At 34.4% G+C, this 23,387-nt stretch overlaps 1 protein-coding gene across 2 annotated transcripts in view; it reads right to left on the bottom strand.

The window, feature by feature from the left end:
* Nucleotides 1–15,787, bottom strand: part of LOC145279996 (uncharacterized) — a 59,137-nt gene extending 43,350 nt beyond the window's left edge. The window contains exon 1 of one of the 2 annotated variants that reach the window (XM_080131605.1): nt 15,170–15,787. In XM_080131605.1, coding sequence (XP_079987731.1) covers nt 15,170–15,382 — 213 coding nt within the window. In that variant the 5' untranslated portion in view covers nt 15,383–15,787. Of the gene's footprint in view, nt 1–9,718; nt 10,498–15,169 lie in introns of those variants that run through there. The other variant, XM_080131606.1, reaches the window with a different exon arrangement.
* Nucleotides 15,788–23,387: the final 7,600 nt, after the last annotated feature.

Raw genomic sequence — 23,387 nt, 5'->3', positions numbered from 1 at the left:
ACAAATGAAAGTTTTTTTTTTTTTGTTTCATGATAGCACAAAAAGTTAAAATTAAAATAATTTTTTGGAATAAATTATTTCCATATAGTTTCGTATTTCATTTCATGTTTAGTGACTTCCGTTCCGTTCCATATTCAGGTAAACCGAATCTACTCCCAGCGTTTTAGCCGAGTACTCAATTTTTGGACTTGAACCCCCCCCCCTTTTTAAGTCTTAGTGCTTAATGCCATTTCATCCTTGAAATCAATAATTAATCGATTAGCAGTAAATAAAAAAATGTGTAACTCACGCAATGGTGAGAAAAGCGCATACACAGATAAGTGGTCATACAAATTTATCAGATAGAGATTATGGGATGATATGGTGAATGGGGGGGGGGCGATCGACCTGAATACTTTTTTTGGGAGTGGACTCCACGATCGCACGTGCACAATGCTAAATCATTTGTGTTATTTGTTCGTCTCTTTGCAAAAAAGAAGGGGGAGTACATCCTTTAACTATTATATATAAGGGTGCTTGTGCAGTTTACCAAAGACATTAAAAAAAAACGAAGATATTGAAAAAGATCTTGTACGTACTCGTTATGGAATAAAGTTTTTTAATGTCTTTGTTCGTTAAAAAAAATTTTTTTTTTTAAATTGCTTAATTTGATCAAGTAGTTTTTTTTTTTTTTAAAGAGGAAAATCAAATTTTAATGAGATCAATCGTATTGCGGCTATCTTGCCTATTTCACGGACGAAGGAGGTCGCTAGGGGAGATAACTCAAATCACTGCTTAAAGTTTGTTAAAATTTGATGAGATTATTTGGAAACATAGGCAGAAAAAATATCTGGATAAATATTTAGCCCCCCCCTCCCCCACTTATTTTAAAGAGTTTCTGTGTCTTTATTTTATCCTTTGTTAATCACTTTTTCGTTTAAAGGCCCTTCATCGTCCGTGAAATAGTCAAGATGGCCGCGATACGATTGATCTCATTAAAATTTGAAATTAAAAAAAAAAAAAAAAAAATCTGATCAAATTAAGCGATTTTTTTTGGCGCTTCTACACTATTAGGACAAAATTTTTGTAGTCAATAAATGGAGTTTTTCAGATTAACAATGGTTTCAACTGTTTTTTTTTTTTTTGTCTTCAATTCTAATAAATTACAATGGTAGCTTCCAAATCATGCAGTCGAAATTATCTGAATATTACTAAATTATTTAAAAAAAAAAAAAACTTTAATCGTGTTAACAGGTGAAAACTTTTGGCAATCTTGTTTAAATCGAAACGGAAAATTACCTCCCTTTTGAACTCTCCTGTCTTACGATCATTTTCAAATTCTATTTTTTTTTTTTTTTTTTAATTTCCTTTAATAATTTTCTACTTTATCAATTTTTGTAATTTTTTGATATAATCATCTTAAGCTTAGGAGGAATATAGATACCACTGTTTTCATGTGAAGCTCAGTTTTACGATTTTCGAAATTTCGTCCTAGTAGTGTAGCAGCGCCGATTTTTTTAAATGAGAACTTTTTTCCATAACGGGTACGTACAATATAGTTCTTTTCAATATCTTTGTTTGGTAAACTGCACAAGCACCAAGAAGTTCTGCAATCCCGTAAGTGTTTAAAATAAAAAAAAAAAAAAATACACAATAACTTTTAATTGCGCATCAATAGGTGTATCAGAATTTTTGTAGGAATTTTTGACACCCCTAACACGAAACTGCAAATAAAAATATAAAGATCTCGTAATTTCTGTTAAAAGTGGGTTTATTTTCTTTATGGATTATACTTGCAAAATAAACTATTAAAGTTGTTTTAAAAGTAATAGAAATATTTTTTTTTTTTTTTTTTTTAAATAGTAATGAATTTTCCAAACTCAATATTTTTCAATTTTTAAACTTTAAAAATCTATCAAAATTTTTCTATTGATTCTATTTTCACGATATTTTCAGGTTCAATGTGAAATTTTATGTTCTTTCCAATAAACCGAATATAATATTTTAGCCAAACGTTTTTTTTTAAAATTCACGCCCCCTCCCCATTTTCAAGTGTCTATTAAAAAGTAAATAATTAATTTACTCACAAATTGAAGAGAAAAGGTCAATAAATAATATATTCGAATTTAAAACAAAAACAAACGTGTTTATTAGAATTTTACCTGTAAAGTTTGAAGTTTAAAACCTTTTTTTAAACCACGTTATTTGTTTTTTCTTTTAAATGGAACCTTGGTCCTTGCTCCTTTAATTGAAAAAAAAAAAAAAAAAAAAAAAAAAAAAATAGGGCTTGAATTACATTTTTCGAGGAGTTATAAGCTTGGAAAGACAGGGGGTTGAATAATTCACGTCTCCCATTTTGAAATGTCTATTAAAAAGTAAATAATTAATTTATGTACCAAAGTCTTATATATCACAAATTGAAGAGAAAAGGTCAATACATAATATATTCAAATTTAAAACAAACAAAAAAGTACTGTTCTTTTTAAGAAATTTACCTGTAAAGTCCTAAGTTTAAAACCTTTAAAAAAAAAAAAAAAAAAGGTTTTTTTTTTTTTTTTAATGAAACCTTGGTCCTTGCTCCTTTAATTGAAAAAAAAATTAGGGCTTGAATTACATTTTTCGAGGAGTTATAAGCTTGGAAAGATGGGGTGGAATTATTCACTATTTTCACGAAATTTCTGACACACCTAGCGCATCAATTTTAAGAAAACGTTTGGAATTGGCAGCCCCCTACAAAACCTATAAAGAATTTATAGAGAAATTGAACGACCCTCTATTTACCTTTGGGTGTAGCTGTAGCTTAGATAAGTAGGTCCCCCCAGACGAGCCTCATTCTGAAAAAAACTGAACAGTTAGGTCACGTGACATGCGATACCGGTACTTCTACCATTATTGACCATTTTTACGGTAACTTATCTTGCCTTTGGTTGCAATTATTTATTTTCACTTGTTCGTTATGTTTATAGTAATAAATGTTCGAAATTTCTTTGAATTTGTCTTTCTTTAATTCTTTGAATTATTTTTTTATTTTTTTTTACTTTTAGCTTAACTTGCTTTTATATTTCACCATTTCTTTTTAGTAATAAATGCTTATTGCTTCTCTACACTAAAAACCGACCTTGTGTTTAACTCTGCCCTCGTGGGGAGGCAAATAAATAGGAAGTAATATGGCGGCTGAAAAACGTTTTTCGACCCCAATAAAAGTATTACAATACATTTAAACCCTGAAGAATTTCCGCCATGCACCCTTGTTGTTCTAAGTTAACTCGCCACTACTTGCGTTTCAAGCTTAAAAAAAAAGAAAAAAAAAAAGCGCTTTAAAATAGTAAAAACACTTGTCTTTGTTTTTTTTTTTTTTGGAAGAGGGGTTTTGAGGCGCCCCTATTATCCCAAAGAACCAGCTATATAAACACTTTGCAATATTTTTCAATAGTTATTTACAAAAAAAATTCTCTTTACAATCAATTTTTATTTAAAATTAAGAAATTCCCATTCCCAGCATGCCCCACCCCTAAAACTGAGCATTTGGGAGTGCTTGAGTATAAGATATGTCTGAGCAATTAGATTGGGTTGACCTTCTTCTAATGGGTTGAGGGTACCGGATTGACAGTTCCTGGCTGCTGTTCCCGACTGGTAGTACAGGAGCCCTAACTCTTTGGTAGCGCTTAGAGCGGCTGCTCCATCAACAGTTGAATAATATCGGGTTGTTTGTAGTGCCATGATGCGCATGGAAAGGGACCCTGCACTCATCCCCGGTGGGCTTTCCTGAAGCCACAATCCTAATTGGAGAAAGGTCAGCTGATGGTTTACTTTTGATGCATGTCTGAAGCTCTGCATAACCTCTTGTTTAGCTCCCCCTTACCGAAACTCTTAAAAAAAAAATATGACGACAGTACAATCTAAAAATAAGCTTAAACCAGGATTAGGGACAAACAAATTCAACTTGCCTCCTCCCTTGAGGCTCTCATTCACAAATATCCGTGGGCTTAACTAACTTAGCTGATGTTGAAGCATTTCTCTTAACAAATACCCCGGATATCTTAGCACTAAGTGAGACTAACCTACACTCCTCCATTCCCTCTAACCACTTTAACATGCCTGGATATCTCCCACTCTGCCGTAAGGACTCTGACAGACATATGCACGGACTTGGAGTTTACATTCGTAATACCCTTCCCTTGACGAGAGAAACAAACCTAGAAACAGATGATCAAGCCTTTATATGCTTTAGACTAAACATGCAACACAATATTAGCTACTATTATTTTCTCTACCGCTCTCCCTCGACTCAGGACTGCTCCATAATAAACAAAGTATCTGACAGCATAGACACGGCACTGTCCCTCGACACTAGCGCACAAATACATGTATTTGGTGACTTTAATGTCCACCACAAAAACTAGCTTGGATTCTCTACTCACACAGATGCAGCGGGCAGCACAACCCATAGCTTCGCTATATCTCACTCCCTATCACAAATTGTTACGTTTCCAACCCGTTTCCCTGACCAGGAAGAACAACACGCATCACTTCTAGATCTGTTTTTGACCACAGTTCCCGATGACTGCATAACGAAGGCCCACAGCCCACTCGGGAACGTTGATCATGCAGTGATAATGGTTGAAATCGCCCTAAACTCTAGAGCCAAAACTGAAGAGCCAGTGCTCAAAACAACGAGATATTATAATAAGGCTGATTGGGAAGCCATCAGGGAACTAATTAGAGATGCTCCATGGTAAAATATTTTCTCTCTCCCTGCTGAACAATGTGCAAATGAGACCATTGACTGGTTCAAAACTGCAATCGAAGCGCATGTTCCCACGCGGAAATTTTATAGTAAGCCCCACTCTCCCCAATGGTTTACGTCGACTTGTGCAACTGCCATTGCTCAAAAGCAGCATGCATACCGTAGGTTTAACCGACATAAGTCCAGTTCAAACAGACTGAAGTATATAGAAGCTAGAAATAACGTTAAGAAAGAAATAGCGACAGCTAAGAGAGAATTTACGGAAACCACTAAAAAGCGCATCGAAGCACAAAAACTAGGAACTCGAGACTTCTGGAAAATCTACAACAGTGTAGTAAATAATGGGCAATCAACAATTCCCCCACTAACCAACAATCACGAGGTTGTCTCCTCAGCAACCGACAAGGCTAACATGCTTGCCAGTCGGTTTGCCTCAAACTCCACACTGGACCCTTCCAACCACCCCCTACCTGACTTTCCTATGCAGACAGACGCCACACTAGATGATCTGAAAACCACCCCTGCTCAGGTGCATGCTATCATAAAAAACCTTGACACCTCAAAAGCATGTGGACCCGATCTTATTCCAGCTGTGCTATTAAAAAAGTGCTCAGTCGAAGTAGCTCCAGTTCTCTCCAAACTGTACAACAAATGCCTTAATGAAGCTTGCTTTCCGGGCTGTTGGAAAACTGCTTCTGTTGTACCAGTATTCAAGAATTCTGGCGAAAGGACAGACCCATCAAATTATCGCCCCATTAGCCTCCTCCCACGTTTTGCCAAAATATTTGAGACCATAATTAACCATGCTCTAGTCCATCATCTTACAGATGCTAAACTACTGACTGACAAACAATATGGATTTAGACAAGCCCGTTCCACAGTAGACATCCTAACTGTGATCTCTGAACGTATATATCATTCACTGGACAAAGCGGGGGAGGGCAGAGCGGTAGCTCTAGATATATCTAAGGCTTTTGACAGGGTATGGCATGAGGGTCTCCTCAGTATAATCAGATCATACGGTATCACTGGTAGAATACTTAACATAATTAAATCCTTCTTAGATAAGAGAAAAATCCAGGTTGTCCTCGACAGTCGTACATCTAAACAATATGATATAAATGCGGGGGTGCCCCAGGGTTCTATCCTTGGACCTCTATTGTTCCTGATATTCATAAATGACCTTCCCGACAACATTGCCTCTGAGATGGGTATATATGCTGATGACACTACACTCTATGGCAGGCACGACAGGAAGACGAATGAACACATTTCTAAAGAAATGGCAGAAACACTAGAGGAAGACCTCCAATCTGTAGTGCAATGGGGACAAAAGTGGTTGGTCGCGTTCAATGCTGCCAAGACTAAACTAGTTTCATTCAATAATTACAAGAAACCCTCTCTACCACCCATAGCAATGGCCAACGACTCTTTATCTGAGAGTCCATCTTTCAAACTCCTTGGCCTAACGTTCACAGGAAACATGAGTTGGAACAATTACATTGAAGGCATTGCCATGGCCGCTGCAAGAAAGGTGGGCTCTCTACCGTGCTAGAAAACTACTAACACCCGAAAGTATCCTGTACCTCTATTAGGCCACCATTCGCCCATGTATGGAGTATTGCTGCCACATCTGAGCTGGTGCATCTGCTAATAGTCTCTCGCTCCTTGACAAGGTTCAAAAGAGAGTCGCAAACCTGATAGGCCCTGAACTGGCATCTAAGCTTCAGCCTCTGTCCCATCGACGAAATGTTGCATCCCTCTGCCTTTTCTACAAGTATTTTAGTGGTGAATGCTCTGACGAACTGCAATCACTTGTGCCCCCACGACATGAGCACCCTCGACAAACCCGACAGGCTGCTAAATCCCACCCCCACACTGTAGAGATCCCTAGATGTAAAAGATCTTTTTACTCCAATAGTTTCTTCCCCAGAACCGCTAGACTCTGGAATTCCATTCCAGGTCCCTGCTTCCCCAACAGTACTGACGTGCAGAAGTTCAAGTGTAACGTGAACCGACACCTTGCTGCCCAAATCCCTACATAGTACCCCAGTAGTTGTTGCCTCTGATAGTAGCCCCCTACACCAAAGTGGCAATTTGCCTTGTTTGGGGTGAAAATGTAATAAAAAAAAAAAAAATAAAAAAAAAAAAAATAATAATAAAAAAATTATTTCTTAAAATCTGCGGGACCTGCACCTCGTAATTTTTTTTGGAATTTATACTAATTTTGACATGACATGCAAGTATGTAATGTTTTCACCTGAAATGAGTGGAGTACTTCACGGGGAGCGTGGACCCTGCGTAAATAATTTTGGTACTTGTTTGTACAGTTTAGTCAAGACATTAAAAAAATGAAAATATCGAAAAAAGTTTAAATTGTATGTATCCGTTATGGAACAAAGTTTTCCGGGGAAAAAAAAAAAAATTCACTCAATTTCATCAAGTAGTTTTTTTTTTTTTTCCAGCGAAAAAAACAATTTGTTATGATACCGAGGAAAAGGTTCGATTTTTAGGAAGAAAAGCTAGTATTAAAGATGAGGAGGGGTGTCAAGGCTTTAACTGGAGTTATCTCCCTTTGGCATTTCTAAAATTCAAACAATTTTTTTTTTTTAATCCAAGATGGATGCCTTCAACGGGCTCTCATAAAAACGTGTTTTTCCACTGTAAAAAAAAGCTACTTGATGAAATTAAGTGAAATTTTTTTTCCGGAGAACTTCGTTCCATAACGGACACATACAATTTAAACTTTTTTCGATATTTTCATTTTTTAATGTCTAGACTAAATTGTACAAGTACCATAATTTTTTAAATAACTGCTCCCTGAAAGCGCATGCATAGGTTTTCATTGGTTTAATCATGAAAACTTTTTTTAAGTACTAAATACACGCTCAATTTAAAAAAGAAGAAAAGTGTATGACGAGATATAAATGAAGAAAGTGAAAGAAAACCTTTTGCGCATTTCAGAGAGCATTCACACACACACACACACACACACAAAAAAAAAAAAAAAAAAAAAAAACATTTACGTAGAGTCCACATTTCACGTGAAGTACCAGGAGTTCGTTTAAAAAGTCACCGGGGTTGTATTACTGTAGACATAGATTCGAAAACGTTGTCAAAAAACATATATAACAAATAAATGTTATTAAAGGCAAGATAAGTTACTTTTCTACCTAACTGGATATATTTTTTGTGTTTTTATTCAATGTAACATGTTTATTCAGCTCGAAAACCATACAGTGTTTACCAATGTATTGGAAAATTCAAGATGGCGTCTGACTCTCTTTAACACGGTAAGTTTGGGAAAAGGTGTTATAAATAAAAAACTGGATAAAATACTGTTAAAACTCGCTCAATATATGTTACTGTGACATAGGTTGACATATTCGGCGGGTTTTTAATAGTATTTTGTCTAGTTTTTTATTTATAACACCTTTTCCCAAACTTACCGTGTTAAAGAGGGAGTGAGGAGGAGGCGCCATCTTGAATTTTCCAATACATCGGTAAACACTGTATGTTTTTCGAGCTGAATAAACATGTTACATTGAATAAAAACACGAAAAATATATCCAGTTAGGTAGAAAAGTAACTTATCTTGCCTTTGATAACATTTATTTGTTATATATTTGTTTTTTTTTCACAACTTTTTCGAATCTGTGTGTACAGTAATACAAACCCAAGTCAACCAATTTACTATGGCCTTAATAGAGCTGAACGCGAAAAAATAACAAAAATATTAGAACTTAAAAAAATGATTTAAACATGACCGGTTGTCATAAGAGCAACTAATGAAAAAAAAAAAAAAAAATTAAACAAAAAATCTTAAATACTCAGAAACAATTCTTGGAAGATCAAGCTGTAAGGGAACAACGTCTGACCTTCTCGTAGTTTAGGGAAACAGAAATGAGGAAGAAAATGGGACATAAGTCATGTTACACCGGTAGTAAGAATCCCACTTGATTGGATAGTGAAATTGACGTTATTACTATAAAAAAAAATCGATAGAATTTATAGCTTGAAATTATTGTGAAATAACTTAATTACTAAGTATTTAATAATTATTAGTATAAAAAAAATAATTATTGTAAAAGAATTTTTAAAAACTTAGTCATATTTAAGTCACACACAATTCGATTGGCTATTAAAACTTCATAAAAGTGAAACATTTTACTTTATTTTAAAATAAAATAAAAAATTAATTAGATTTCTAAAAAATCGAAAATGCAAGAAAGTCGACAACAATTGCTAATCAGGTGTGCCGGAGAAGGAAATCGACTCAAATATTTCCACGTATATTATTATGTATCAAAACAATATCGGTTCTAATTTTGTTTGTTAAAAAAAAAAAAAAAAAAAAAAAAAATTTTTGTTTTCTAATATTGTCAATTTCAATATAGTTCCATTAATATCATTTCTAATTATCTTTATTTGTTTGTCATATTTATTAAATTACGCGAGTAACTGACTGAATAAAAAAAATCTTAAGTATTAAAAATCATTTAAAAAGGTCGTTTTTAGTGTGCGGTTAAACCAGCTCCCCGAGGAAAAAAAAAAAAAAAGGGGGGGGCACTCTGGTTGGGTCCAAAAATAGTAATTTTCCCAGTATAGAGGGTTTTCCCTCCATTGACTGGGACAAATTATCTCAAGTGCAGCATGCAGCACCCGGTCCGAAGGCCAAGAACAGCAGAAAAGAGGCAAGCCATTTCAATATTTTATTGTATTTATAAAATGACGCCAATTTCACTATCCAATCAAGTGGGATTCTTACTACCGGTGTAACATGACTTATGTCCCATTTTCTTCTTCGTATTTCTGTTTCCCTAAACTGCAAGAGGACCCAAATTCTTAAAAATGCTCTTGGATATAAATTCAAATCATAATGAAATCAAGTGTTAGTCCTAGGACGGAGACCCTTAATCTCTTAAAACTAAAACAAAATAGTGTTTAAAATCTAGGGGTACACAAGAAATTTAAGGCTCAGCAGCAATTTACCTGCAAATACGCGTGTATATCCTGCCTTCCACGTAATGCACCAGCACCACCATCAGCAAGATTAGGCATGACGTCAGTTTAGTGTAGAATCCAGCTCCTCCAAATAGACGGCAGTCTGAATGAGTGCAAAATCAGTCACGATCGGACCCAGGCGATACTACCTTCCATCCTTTTTAAGCAGTAATGCCTAGGATCGAACAGAAACTTACACTTAAGAGAAATAGACCTGTGCCAGTGTAAGCCCAAACAGCCTGCTCGACCGTGGCCTAAAATAATTTTACGCTGGTCGTGACTCGATCGATGGAACTTTCTCCATGAAAATCTCGATTAATGATTAACCAACAAAAAGAATATCGATCGGCAAATAAATCAAAATTGTTTTTGTTTACAAATAAATAACAGCGATTTAATGTTGTATGCGTGATGATGATGATAATAACAACAACAACAATAATAATAATAATAATAATAATAATAATAATAATAATAATAATGCTCGTTTATGTGGACTTGTCAACAGACGCATTACATCCTTGTCTGATCAGCTGCTTAAAAATCAAATTAATTTCCAATACTTAAAAAAAGTTTACTTTTAATATTATAAAACAATTCGGCGCTTCTACAGTATTGGGACGAAATTTTGGAAATCGTAATACTGCATTTCTCATGAAAACAATCGTATCTTCGAACGCTTCATATTTTAAGATGATTATATAAAAAAAATACGAAAATCGATAAGATAGAAAATTATTTATCAAAGAAAATAAAATAATTTGATGAAAACGATCGCAAGAGACAGGAGAGTTCAAAAGGGAGGCAATTTTCCGTTTTGATTTAAACAAGATGGCGGAAATTTTTAACTTGCTACTACAATTAAAGTTGATTTTTTAATCTATATTTTAGTAATATTAAGGTAATTTCGGCTGCATAATTTGGAAGCTACTATTCTAACTTATTAGACTTAACAAAAAAATCACTTAAAACCATTGTTTGTTTGTTTTTTATCTGAAAATCATTTATCGATTACAAAATCTCGCCCCAGCTGGAGAAGCGCCAATAAGTTTATGGCTAAAAAAAAAAAAAAATGAATTTAAAAAATGTCGACATTTCTTGTTGCCCCCTCCTCTCCGATCACAAGAAATTTTTTTAAAAATGACAAAAATTCAAGTCTAAGAATCTAAGAAATGCGCGTGTTAGTTTAAAATGGCAAACTATTATTTCGGGTGTGCAATTAGTAATTGCGCAATTCTTGTTTTCACTATCGACTCCCAACTATTACAGAGTGTATCCATTGTTTCTCGCGGTTGAAAATTATTGTAAATTTTTTTAAAAAATTAAGAGAAAAAAAATGCCAAATTTTTCAGTTAAATTTTAATTCATAAAGAAATGTTGATATTATACAAAAAAGTTTAAATTCGAAATGGATTGTACTTTTTGTCCGTTACCAAAACACCAAACTTTTTCAGAATCGTAGGTGCTTCTACAGAATTTAAACTTACCAAACCAAGTTGACCAGACCAGACCAGACCAGACCAGCCGAACGAAACTTTAAAACTTTGGTAAATTTTTACGACTTGCCCCAGCCTATTATAAACACCCCAACCTTCCCATGTTAAGAACGGCTTTCGGAATAAACATCTCCCCCAACCTCGAACGCCGTTCTTAACATGGAGAGGTTGGGGGGGGGGTTATTCCGAAAGCCGTTCTTAACATGGAGAGGTTGGGGTGTTTATACTACACTGGGGAACGTCGTAAATTATATATATATATATATATATATATATATATATATATATATATATATATATACCAAACTTAGTTTTGTGTATTAAAAAGTTTAATTCAAACGGGATTGTGAAGATTTTATTTTAACTAAAAATTAAAATAAGTATGAAAGGACGAAATACAAAACACATTCACTTTAATTAAAAATCTGAGCAAAAGAAGATACAAGAAATTTCTATTGTTTATTTCGGCTTTTTTTTTTTGTTTTTTTCGGTAAGAAACGAGAAAACGGAGAGGTTAGGGTTAAGACTAGGGTTATTGCTGATGCTATTAGTAATGATAATACTAACACTAATACGCTTTTCTAAAGCTTTCTAGATTAAATGAAACGTATGAGATAACGTAGCTTTGGATTAGTTCGCTGTATTTAATATTCACACACGTTCATCATTCGTGATCTCCAGGAAAAACAAACTTTACAAAAAAAATAACTTTTTTTCTTAAATTTTTAATTTAAAATTAAATAAAAAGATATCAAAAATTTAAAAAAGAAAAGAAAAAGTTTCTTGCGATGTGATGTTTATTTGTTGAATCTCAGATGATTCTAAGCTTCTTCCATGGAAGCAGAATAGCCAAATATAGTAGCAGCAAGAAAACCTATCGGGTTTTGTTTTTAGTATTCTTGATTATTTAAAAAAAGAAAAAAAACTATTAAAAATAAAATAAATAAAAAACGAAAACCATTTTTAAAGTAAATCCAGACTGTTGTTTTTTTTAGTCTTTTTTCTTGTTAGTTCCGTATCGATTATTACGAGTGAAAAGGATTTTTTTCCAGCGATAAACAACAACCATAATCTCTTTCTCTCGTTCCCCTCTCACTTCGTCTTTAAAGAGTTGATTTTTTTTTAGACGAGAAAGAAATTATCACTAATCAATTACGTGATAATTTGTTGAATAATAATATTTATTTATGGTTAGCAAAGCATCTAGAGATGAAATTATAACACAGGTTTTTTTTATTATTATTTGTATTTCTTTTTATAACGTAGAAATAAATCTGAAACTTTCCCGCAGTAAAAACGGACTTTCGTCATCAAATAAAGTAACCATTAAACAAACAGTTAAATTTCATCATTAGCCCCCAGGCTGTCAACAGAAAAATTAAAGAAAATTTTTTCCTTTTTATGATTACAAAAAAAAAAAAAAAAATGAAATATCTTGAGGATCATTTGTTTTTTTAATTTCACTTTATTATATAAATTTAACGACTATCTTAAACTTTTCAGCTTTAAGACAAATGCCATATTATCTTAACAAAATTAATTCTGGTTTTATAACAATTTGGCGAAATTAATAATTTAATAACCAAACAATACCATAATACAATCTAATTTTTACGGTATTTTCTCATTATTAACTGAACCAAACTAAAACTAATTTGGTCAAGATACTATTTCTAATGGCAGCCATCTTAAAGCTGAAAAGTTCAAGATAATCAACTAAATATTTAACAAAGATGATCGTCCAATTTTTTATCATCGTACGGCAGAATGAATAATCATTTTTTTTTTTTTCTAAAACAGCGGCTATTTTCGAAAATAAATGGTTACGCATTCTGTCCTACCTACGCTCTAAAAATATTGAATTTTAGAGTGGGGTTCACGTTACTTAAATCTAATGTAAAACAAATGCCACAGATTTGTTTGCTAAAATCAAATACACTAATTAAAAAAAGTACGTGCTTCTACAGAATTTGAACCAAATAGACTTTTACCGCACTTAAACTTAGTATGAGTTTTTTTTTTCTAAACCAAGTTCGGTTCAAATTCTGTAGAAGCACCAATGTCAGGATTTCCTTTTTTTTAGTAAACTTGATTTTCATTGCGTTCTCAATTTATTCCGTTAGATAAAACTTTCAACTTTGTAAATACTTTATAATTCACTTACCTCTCTCTTTAAAGGTTATTTTATTTAACCAGAAAGTTTACATATACAAATTACATACGATTTCTCAACAGGAATTTGCAAGAAGGAAGTCCTTTATTATTATTATTTAGTTATGAAAGCGAAAGTTATTTTTTTTCTTCTTTATCATTATTTTATAACTTATTACTTTTACGGGAATCAACAGAAAAATGTGGAGGAAAAAAAAGGAAAAAGATAAGGAAAACGATTTAAGGTGTAGGTGGCATCCTGATGATGTTGGCAAAGAATTTAAACCAAACACAAAAAAAAAAAAAAAAATGGGCCGGTTTTTTTTTGGTTTTTTTTTATCATGATAACCTGACGAGGAAGAAACGAGAAGATTGAAAAGGTGTTCGGTTTTGTTTTGATTTCTAGCTTACAATAAATAAGAAATAAAGAGGTTAATTACAAAAGTAAAAACAATCGACCTAACATAAAAAATATCGATGAAGGAATTATTAGATAAACGGTAGCAGGATTTATTATTTAAAAAAATATAATTTTTAGAAGAAGAAAAAAAAAAAAGGTAAATTTATACAAACACCGTGACAGCGAATTAACCCTAACCCTAAACCCTAACCCTAACGCTGTCACGGTGTTTGTATAATAATACCAAAAAAAAAAAAAAATAGCTGCTTATTCAGATTGGCACTTATGATGGCAAATAAAGAAAATACAGAAAACTGCATACAGACCGAAGATGTCATATTCCAAAAATTACGTAATTTTATAAAATAGTATTTTTTAAAGAAAAAAAAAACCCCGATTTTTAGCGATTTTACTAACAAAGTTTGGTAGTGAAATTAGTTTAGTAACTGAACTGTATTGAACATACGGTTGATTTTTGACCTCGACACTTTAAGTTGTCTCCCCCTGATTTATTTCATCGGATTTCATAATGGCCGACAAAAACACTGCGACTCGATTAGTCGTAAAATGTGATTTTCTTGAATAAAAATAAACTACTTGATCAAATTACGTAATTTTTTTTAATATGACATGTTCGTTCCGTAATTACATGATGCAGATTTTTCTGGAATTTTTTTTACTTTTAATTGCCGCCATAATTGCCAATTTGAATAAGCACAAAAAATTGCTTGTGCGTAGCAGGGAGACAATTTTTAAATTTTAAAAGAGTAATTTTTATGTAATTATGTGATTTTTAAAAATATTTCATCACATTGTAAATAATTATTAAAAATAGAGATTTTTTTTAATTAGATTAAAAATAAACGGTGCTATTGCACTTACTGCCGAGTGCCGCGCTATTTTTTATTTTTTTTAATCGTATTTCCAAGTTTAATTAAAGTTTTATGATGTTTCGTTATTCAATTGTAAGGTTAAAGTACAGAATAAGTACAAAACACCCTCCTCCTCATGTTAAGAATGGTTTTAAAAATAATAACGTTATTTCAGCACGGATCAATAAGTGCACTAGTAGCAAATAAACTTACGGGCGTCGAGATCTTTGGTATTCATTGCGGTACTTATGCACTTATGCTACCATGCTGTTTTTTTTTTTTTTAAATAGCATTAAAATTGAACTCTTACATGTTTGTTTGTTTTAATTAGGTGGAAGTACAGAATAGTTACAAAGGACCCTCATGTTCAGAATGGTTTTCTAAATAATAACGTTATTATTTCAGCATCGTTAACTTCTCCGCATAAACACCGATTTTTCTTTCAATATTTCATCACAATGTAGGTAAAGTATTAAATTATATACATATTAATAATATTAAATTAAAACAATAAACTTACGGGCGTTGAGATCCTTGGATCTTGCCAAGTGGTTTGTTTTGTATTATGGTCAACGAAATATGGCCATCGGGTGTTTTGATCGACTCTTCTCTCCCATCCGGGAGGCAATTCGCCCAGGTGGGCACCACCGTAATTATTCGGCATGGGCCCCTGTTGTCCTCCCATTCCAGGGCTCGGACAGTGTGGGTTCGTCTCATAGGGTGACCGAAACATTTGAAAGGTAGAGGGGGGGTCAGTTTTCGAGAACCTCCGTGTGTCTGCGTTCCGCTCTTCTCCACAAGTTTTTTGGGATTGAACCTCTCACTGCACCTCCGGTTGTTGTTGTTGTTGTTGTTGTTGTTGATATTTATATTATAGTTATATTATTATTATTATTGCTTTTACCAACCAGTATTATTAGTAGTTTTGGTGTTGATAAAAAAGAAAAGAAAAGAAAAGTTAAAAAAAAAAAAAAAAAGGAAAGAAAAATGAAAGCAATTCCCGTTCTTTCACACGAGTTCTAGAATAATCTGGCAGGGATGAAGAGACATCTAGCGATGGCGTCTAGAACTTTTCATTTTTACCTCATCACTTTCAAGGCAGATAACTCGAAACTTGCGTCCAGCTGGCGAAAGTGTAAGAGAAAGAGAGAGAGAGAGAGAGAGAGAGAGAGAGAGAGAGAGAGAGAGAGAGAGAGAGAGAGAGTGTGTGAGTGAGTGAAAGAGTGGGTGAGTGAGTAAAAAAAAGGATGAGAGAGGGGGTAGAGAGAAAGTGGATGAGAGAGAGGGGGTAGAGAAAATGTAAATAAGAGAGAGAGAGAGAGAGAGAGAGAGAGAGAGAGAGAGATGTGCACATTGCACACGTGGGCGCGTCAAAACTCTAGAAACTTCCAGCTTTTCTGGTTTATCCTACCTTTAGCATTAGCAAATCTAAAACTAAAAAAAAAAAAAAAAAAAAAGAGAAAAAAGCGCAAACAAATGATTTCGTTTATATATCTGACATCTACATATTTCAGTAGTGACTCGGCATAGTTTTTACTCATTGTTTTTAAATAAGTTTGAAAAAATCTTGAGTATGTTGCAGTTGCACAGGCTAACTAAGAAGGTGCATTAAAAAAACAAAGATACAGGAAAATCTCTATGGTGTACGTACTCGTGACGGAAAGAAAATATCATACACCAAAAAATCACGTAAATTGATCAAGTAATTTTATTTTTTATATATTAAGAAAATCAAATTTTATGGCTAAACGAACAGCGACGATATCACGACGCCATCTGGAAAATAAACTGAAAACAAGGACGACAACTCCAAATAATGAAAACTTGCGAGATTTTTTTTTTTTTAATTACATTTTCACCCCAAACAAGGCACATTGCCACTTTGATGTAGGGGGCTACTATCAGGGACATAAGCTACAGGAGTACTATGTTGGGAATTGGGCAGCAAGATGTCGGTTCACGTCACACTTGAACTTCTGCATGTCAGTACAGTTGGGGAAGCAGGGACTCAGAAGGAAATTCCAAAGTCTAGCGGTTCTGGGGAAGAAACTACTGAAGTAGAAGGCTCTTTTACATCTAGGGATCTCTACTGTGGAAAGGTGGGATTTAGCTGTTTGTCGGGGGTATTTACGTCGAGGGGGCACAAGTGCTTGCAGTTTGTCAAAGCATTCACCATTAAAATACTTGTAAAACAGGCAGAGGGGTGCAACATTTCATCAATGGGACAGAGGCTGAAGCTTAGATGACAATTCAGGACCTATCAGGTAGGCGACTCTCTTTTGAACCTTGTCTAGGAGCAAGAGACTAGTAGCAGATGCACCGGGCTAAATATGACAACAATACTCCATACATGGGCGAATGGTGGCCTTATAGAGGTATGGGATACTTTCGGGCGTTTCGGGTAGCTTTCTAGCATGGTAGAGAGAACCTACCTTCTTCGCAGCGGTCCTGGCAATGCTCTCAATGTAACTATTCCAACTCGTGTTTCCTGTGAACATTAGGCCGAGTTTTAGAAAGTGATTCTTAAAATGAGGAAGTTGGGAACTGAAATTCGGTTAAAAATGATTTTTTTTTATATAAAAATAAAACTACTTGATCAATTTATGTGATTTTTTTAAATGAGATATTTTTTTCTGCAGCGAGTACATACATTATATATTTTTTCTTTATTTTTCTTTTTTTTTTAATATAGATGGAATTCTGGACAAGTATAAAAAAAATGACACTTCTGCATGTTAATGACATCAGGCGAATGTGTGTATTTTAGTTTCAAGAACCGCCAACAGATGTCACTTGTCAGCTAAAGAACAGGGGTCGATAACTCTTCCTTTTCTAAAAGTGTGTACAAACTAAAATTATATTTTGCTACATTTTATACAATCTTTCTGTACAAAAACATATTCTCAAACCTTGTGAGAAATTCCAGTTACAATGCTATTTTCATGTTTTAAGCCGCCTACGCACATTTCTTGTAGGCAGCCTGTGATTGGTTAATTTGTATGGGCCAAGATTATTATTTGGCGCCTTTTTTGTAAATATCCATTTTGTTTTTCAGTCTACTAAAACCTTTGGCAAGAGCGAGACTCACCAAAAGTCGGCTCTGAGAAGAATGTCTTATCGAGAATGGAGCCGCAACAATTTCTTCATGATTATATCACCTAAATGTTTGGCAAAAAAGGACTTGAAATCTCTACAAGCAGAGACACCTTTATGTTGTGCTAAAGATATCCCAATTAGAGGATGGCATCGTTTGAACATTTTAATCATGTTTATATCAACTAAATGTTTGAACTTTTCTCAATTTAATTAGAGTCCCAAGGGACTTGATTTATGCCCAATTAAAGGCACCAGAACTCTTGCCGAGAACACCATGAATTATCAGGGACATTTTCGAAGGAAAACCACGGTACCACTTCAACAAAAGGAGTTAACTACTGTCTCTCAATTTGGGAGGCAAAACTGACCCATAGTTTTGCAAGGACTGTACCCAGACCAATAACCTTTCTTTGATGTTATCTCTATATAAATAAAATGAACTCATTTTTTCCCGTCTGATTTTGACATTAATAGGATTAAAAATCAAGATACTTCATGCAAATATAATATGCACAAACGGCAGAACAATATCTGAAGTGTGTTATAGGCTTATTATTTCTCAAATTCCTCGATAATCTTAGATTTCTATACTTTTTCTGCTGAGAAGTCACGGCCAAAATCGGTTAAGATCAATGGAAGTGGTAAAATATTTTCTCTCTTATAAATTCCTCCTCCCCCTGCCACCACTTAACACCGTTTGGGGATCGTTCACAAGGAACAGTTGAGAAGAGAACACCGGTTTGGCTTCGTAGTTCTTTCATGTGAAGTTATTTAAAATCACTAAACTAAGCTGTAGTGCTCTGTGGCGTAGTGGTTAGCGTGCTAGACAATTCACATTATATTTTCACGTTCGCGCCGACCTACTGTAGTCGTTTTTTTTTGTTTTTTTTCCTAAACAACTGAAATGGACTTTTCTTGGTGGCCGAACTGTTAACGTTGCAGATGTTTTTTTTTTTTTTTTTTTTTCACACTTTATTTTCCTACTTTTACTCATGACTCCGAGTTTGATCCTTCCTACTTACCTACCATAACATTTTTTTAAACTCCCCCCCCCCCCGTCCCAGAAACAAACACTCGGGCAACGCCGGGTTCCCCCGCTAGTAACTGAATAAAATTTGAGTTTAACGGTATGGTTTTGTAACCTCTTCACAAATCTGGACAGTCGACCGTCCACCTCTGCCACCTGCAAGCCCTCCCCCTCTCTAACAGTACCTCACAAGGAACATAGGATAAGTAATAACTCGACTCCTTTTTTTGTAACATTTATTTCTGGGTACTTTTTCCCAAATAAAACGTAATTGTGCTCCTCCTCTCTGACCTCTGTCCTCTCGAACGCCATCCGCATCTCTAATATGCTTTTTCTGCTTTTATAGTCTTTCTTTTTGCTTATTGTGATGTCATTTGCATGGTATTTGCATATAGTCGCCATATGCACTCTGTTACAACTTTATCAACTGTAGATGGAGGAGAAAAAAGTGAGATCATCTATAATATAAATCTGTTAAATATGTTTCTTTTTTTTTTTTTCATTTTTCTTAAACTTTTTCTTCTAGGGGATGGGACATCCAACCAGATGTCTGACATTTACCCCTATTTTAGTGAGTCCAACCAAGAGATCTTTTCAGGATTCTAGCCGTCCCTTTCAGTGCAATCGTTTGTATTTCACTTGCACTTGGTTCACCGGGTATACTTGCTATGTACTTTTTAAAGTTCTTTTTCATAAGCCCAGTTGCTCCTATGATGACTGGTATAATTGAAACGTCTTTTAATTTCCAATTTCGTTTCATATGTATGTATGTATGTTTGTATGTCAGTTTAAATGTATGTATGTATGTCAGTTTAAATGTATGTATGTATGTCAGTTTAAATGTATGTATGTTTGTATGCCAGACTTCTGACAGAGGCGACAGATTTTCATGAGATTGGTATCGTTTTGAAGCTTGACTCTTCGGATGACAAATATTGAAAAATTGGCTAAAAACATTAATTCCTTCACCCTCAACTAGACACTTTTCTACAGGGAGGGGTCGCTTTTTCTGCTGATATTTTCAAAAGTCATCCCCTCTTTTCGACTGACTAGCCTTAATTTAAACCTTCGCCATTTCCGGTTTGGCGATAGGCACAACAGCAAAGTCACTTTTTTTTTAACGTTTTTTTTCCTCCTTCACGGTATGGGTTTGAGCCTGCCTGCCTACTACCACTTTTTTTATGCTCAACACACACCTTCAAACACCAGGGCAACACCGGGCAACGCAGGGCACCCAGGCTAGTTTTATTATATACATTATATATTGATTTAGCTATCTACTGAAGACAGATGTTAACATGCTATTCAACTCTACAGGTTTTATTTCCCAATAACTTCTGAAACCTCTGGAATAAATGGCTGATCAGTATATGCAGAAGGCCATCCCTACATTGTAATGTTTTATTAATTTTCTTCCTTTGAAGATTGTAATGCTGGGTATGGGGCAGCCAAACCAGCTGCCAACATTGCCCTGCTTTTTATTCAAACCAACCGAGAGCTCTTTTTAGTATCCTCGCTGTTCCCTTAAGTGCAATTATCTGGATCTCTCTTGCACTTGGTTCACCAGGAATATTAGTTAGGTAGGACTTCAAGTTCTTCTTCATAACCCCTGTAGCACATATAATAATTGGTATGATTGATATCTCCCTAAGATTCCAATTTCTTTTCATATCATACATGAGACCTTGATATTTGGTCTGTTTCTCTCTTTCAGCTCTGTTCAGACCACCATCATTAGGAACACTCACTTCAATCAAGGTTGCCACTCTTTCTGACTTATTCTATATAACTATGTCAGGTTTGACAGCAGCATTTTCAAGGTAGGTAGCTGTAGGGATGGGCACGCGAGTGGTTCAACAGCCTCAGCTTATTTTTACAAATCTTGCTACAAATCTGGCATACAAGGCTACTGCCTTTCGCTTGTTTGATACTCATGTAGTTAACACCTATCATGCAATTTCTGGGCCGGAATGTGTTTAGGGCATTTGGAACTAACCACTTTTGCAAAGCACATTTCAAAATCGAGTACCTTATATGCTTTGACTTAAAACTTTTTAAACCGTCATACATATCCTTGTGTCAAACTGCCCACTTCAAAGCCATTATCTTGGTCTTCACGTTCATCTTTCTTTTTTTTTTTTAACAAGGTAGTCATCATTTATCAAGGCCCGAAGGCCACTTGAAAATAAGGATTAATGAATGTAAAGTAGTAATCGTTAATGGCGTAGATTGGGTAGAATTTTGATTATTTAAGAGGACGGTTCAACAAGAACTTGTTTACATTGGACTTGAAGCTACCATATTGTAATCAGCAGTTCTAGGAAAGAAACTTTGTTCATGAAATCTGCGTTTAGATTTAGGCACAGATAGAGAGTTGGAAGAATTGTTGATAGTGACTGTAGCTAGTCGAGTGTTTTTGCGAAAGTTTGGCAAGGGGGCGACCATAGACTGGAGCTCAGACGAGCACTTGTCATGAAAATAATAATAGAAAATATCTACTAGGAATACGGGAGAACAGACAAGACACATCACTTGTATACACTAAATTTCTTTTTAATGGTAATTGCTCTATCTGACAAGGTGCGCTTTTTAAACTATTTTTTTTTATTTTTTGCGTCAAGGGTTCCATCCTGGAAGAGGGTCCTCCGAAGATATACAAATGAGCCAACTACACTTATTCTAGTCTTTTTGAAGGAGATGTTGCGCTCGACTACTGAAATCGTGGTGGAATGGTAAGCGTTACTTTAAGTAGTTTTCCAGACTGAGGTTTTTATCATTTACTAGCAAACCACCCGGCATTGCCTGATTGTAAAATACACTTAAATATAATAGTTTGATTTATGCAGATTTCATATTTATTATTATATTATATTAGACCCAATATATAGTTATGATTTAAAAAGTTAAAAAAAAAAAATGACTTGTGCGCCATCACTGAGACTTGAAACCAAAACGTTTAGTTTATGATTTACTTTTTCCTTTGACATTAATGCCTGAGCTATGAAGACATGTTTGCTGCAAGGCTAAAAATTAAAACATGAACCAATAGCTATTACGTTACACATGCATATTCATAATGCCGTCGTTTGACCTTATACTGGCAAGTTCCTCTTTTTTAATTTTCACAGTTTTGCATCAATTTTCCCAAGCTAAAACCCAAATATGAAGTTTTGCATGTGTTCGAATACCTTATATATTAAGTTTCATGTCTGTAGACCAAAAACTGACAGAGGAGTTTGGTAGGCAAAATTTTTTATACAAATATATATACACATACATAAATATATATAGAAAGAGGTTTGTGTTTACTATAAACTTTTTACACAAATATTACGTAAGTATAAATCATGTAGAATGTTTGAATGAATATAATTATACATAATAGTTAATTAAAGATGATCATCTTATAAGAAAACTGAAAAAAAAAAACTAATAGGGAATTAATTAAAATAAATGTTTAAAAGAATATGCAAATTAGCTAGATCTTTTGCAGATGAGTGCAATTCCATGACCCATACATAACAAAGTTGTAATTTCTTTTTAAATGAATAGGAAAAAAGGGTTTTTAATATGAATATCAATACACAAAAAACCCAAATTTATAAAAGTACAGATTTTCTGTAAATGTAAAAATGACTAATATTAACCAAAAAATGAACAATAGGCACAAGGTCAACGCAAAAAATAGAGAGGTGGGTGTGTAGTAAATTTTCTAAGGTGTATCCTGACGTAAAGTTCTCACTTGCAACCTTCACCCAGGGGCTTTCCTACTTACTATTCCCAAATCAAATCGAGTTTGCTTTTATATATATATATATATATAAAACTAGCCTGGGTACCTGGTGTTGCCCGGGTGTTTGGAGGTGTGTGTTGAGCAAAAAAAAAAAAAAGTGGTAGTAGGCAGACAGGCTCAAACCCGTACTGCGAAGGAGGAAAAGAACATGAAAAAAAAAACAAAAAAAACGTGACGTCTTTGCTGTTGCGTCCATCGGCAAACCGGAAATGGCGAGGGTTTAAATTAAGGCTAGTCAGTCGAAAAGAGGGGATGACTTTTGAAAATATTGGCGAAAAAAGCGACTCCTCCCTGTAGAAATGTGCCCAGTTGAGGATGAAAGAAGTAATGTTTTTAGCCAATTTTTCGACATTTGTCGCCCGATCTTGTGAAAATCTGTCGCCTTTGTCGAAAGTTTTAGGCAGACATACATACATACATACATACATTTAAACAGACAGGTGAGATTTCTATTATAGATAACAAAAAAGCTTAATCGTTTTTATTTACATATATTTAACAAAAGTAAAAGGTGATTTCATTGGTAATGGGGTGGAGAAAAAATCAATCAAAAAAGAAAAAAAGTTTTTAGTAGGGCCCTCCCAACCACTGCTAGATGTCAAACCGCCCACTGTTTTCCGGCTTGATGAAGGCTGAAAACAAGCAGGTTGATCCCTAAGGGATTTGAAGAACTAAGTTTGGGACAAAGTAAAAGAGGGGGGGATTGGTGGGGGGTGTCACTTCAAATTTGAGGAAGTAACCGGGGCAAAAAAGAATGGGGAGGAGTAACTTGGAGTTCTCTATCGGGAAAGGAGAGGGGGACCATTCACTCGGCTAGCTAAG

Source organism: Euprymna scolopes, chromosome 7, assembly GCF_053919585.1.
Source record: "Euprymna scolopes isolate OS-2025 chromosome 7, ASM5391958v1, whole genome shotgun sequence".
In the NCBI taxonomy this organism is placed as follows: Eukaryota; Metazoa; Mollusca; class Cephalopoda; order Sepiida; family Sepiolidae; genus Euprymna; species Euprymna scolopes.
Note: the sequence above shows the minus strand (reverse complement) of the source record. Positions and strands in the feature narration are given on the sequence as shown.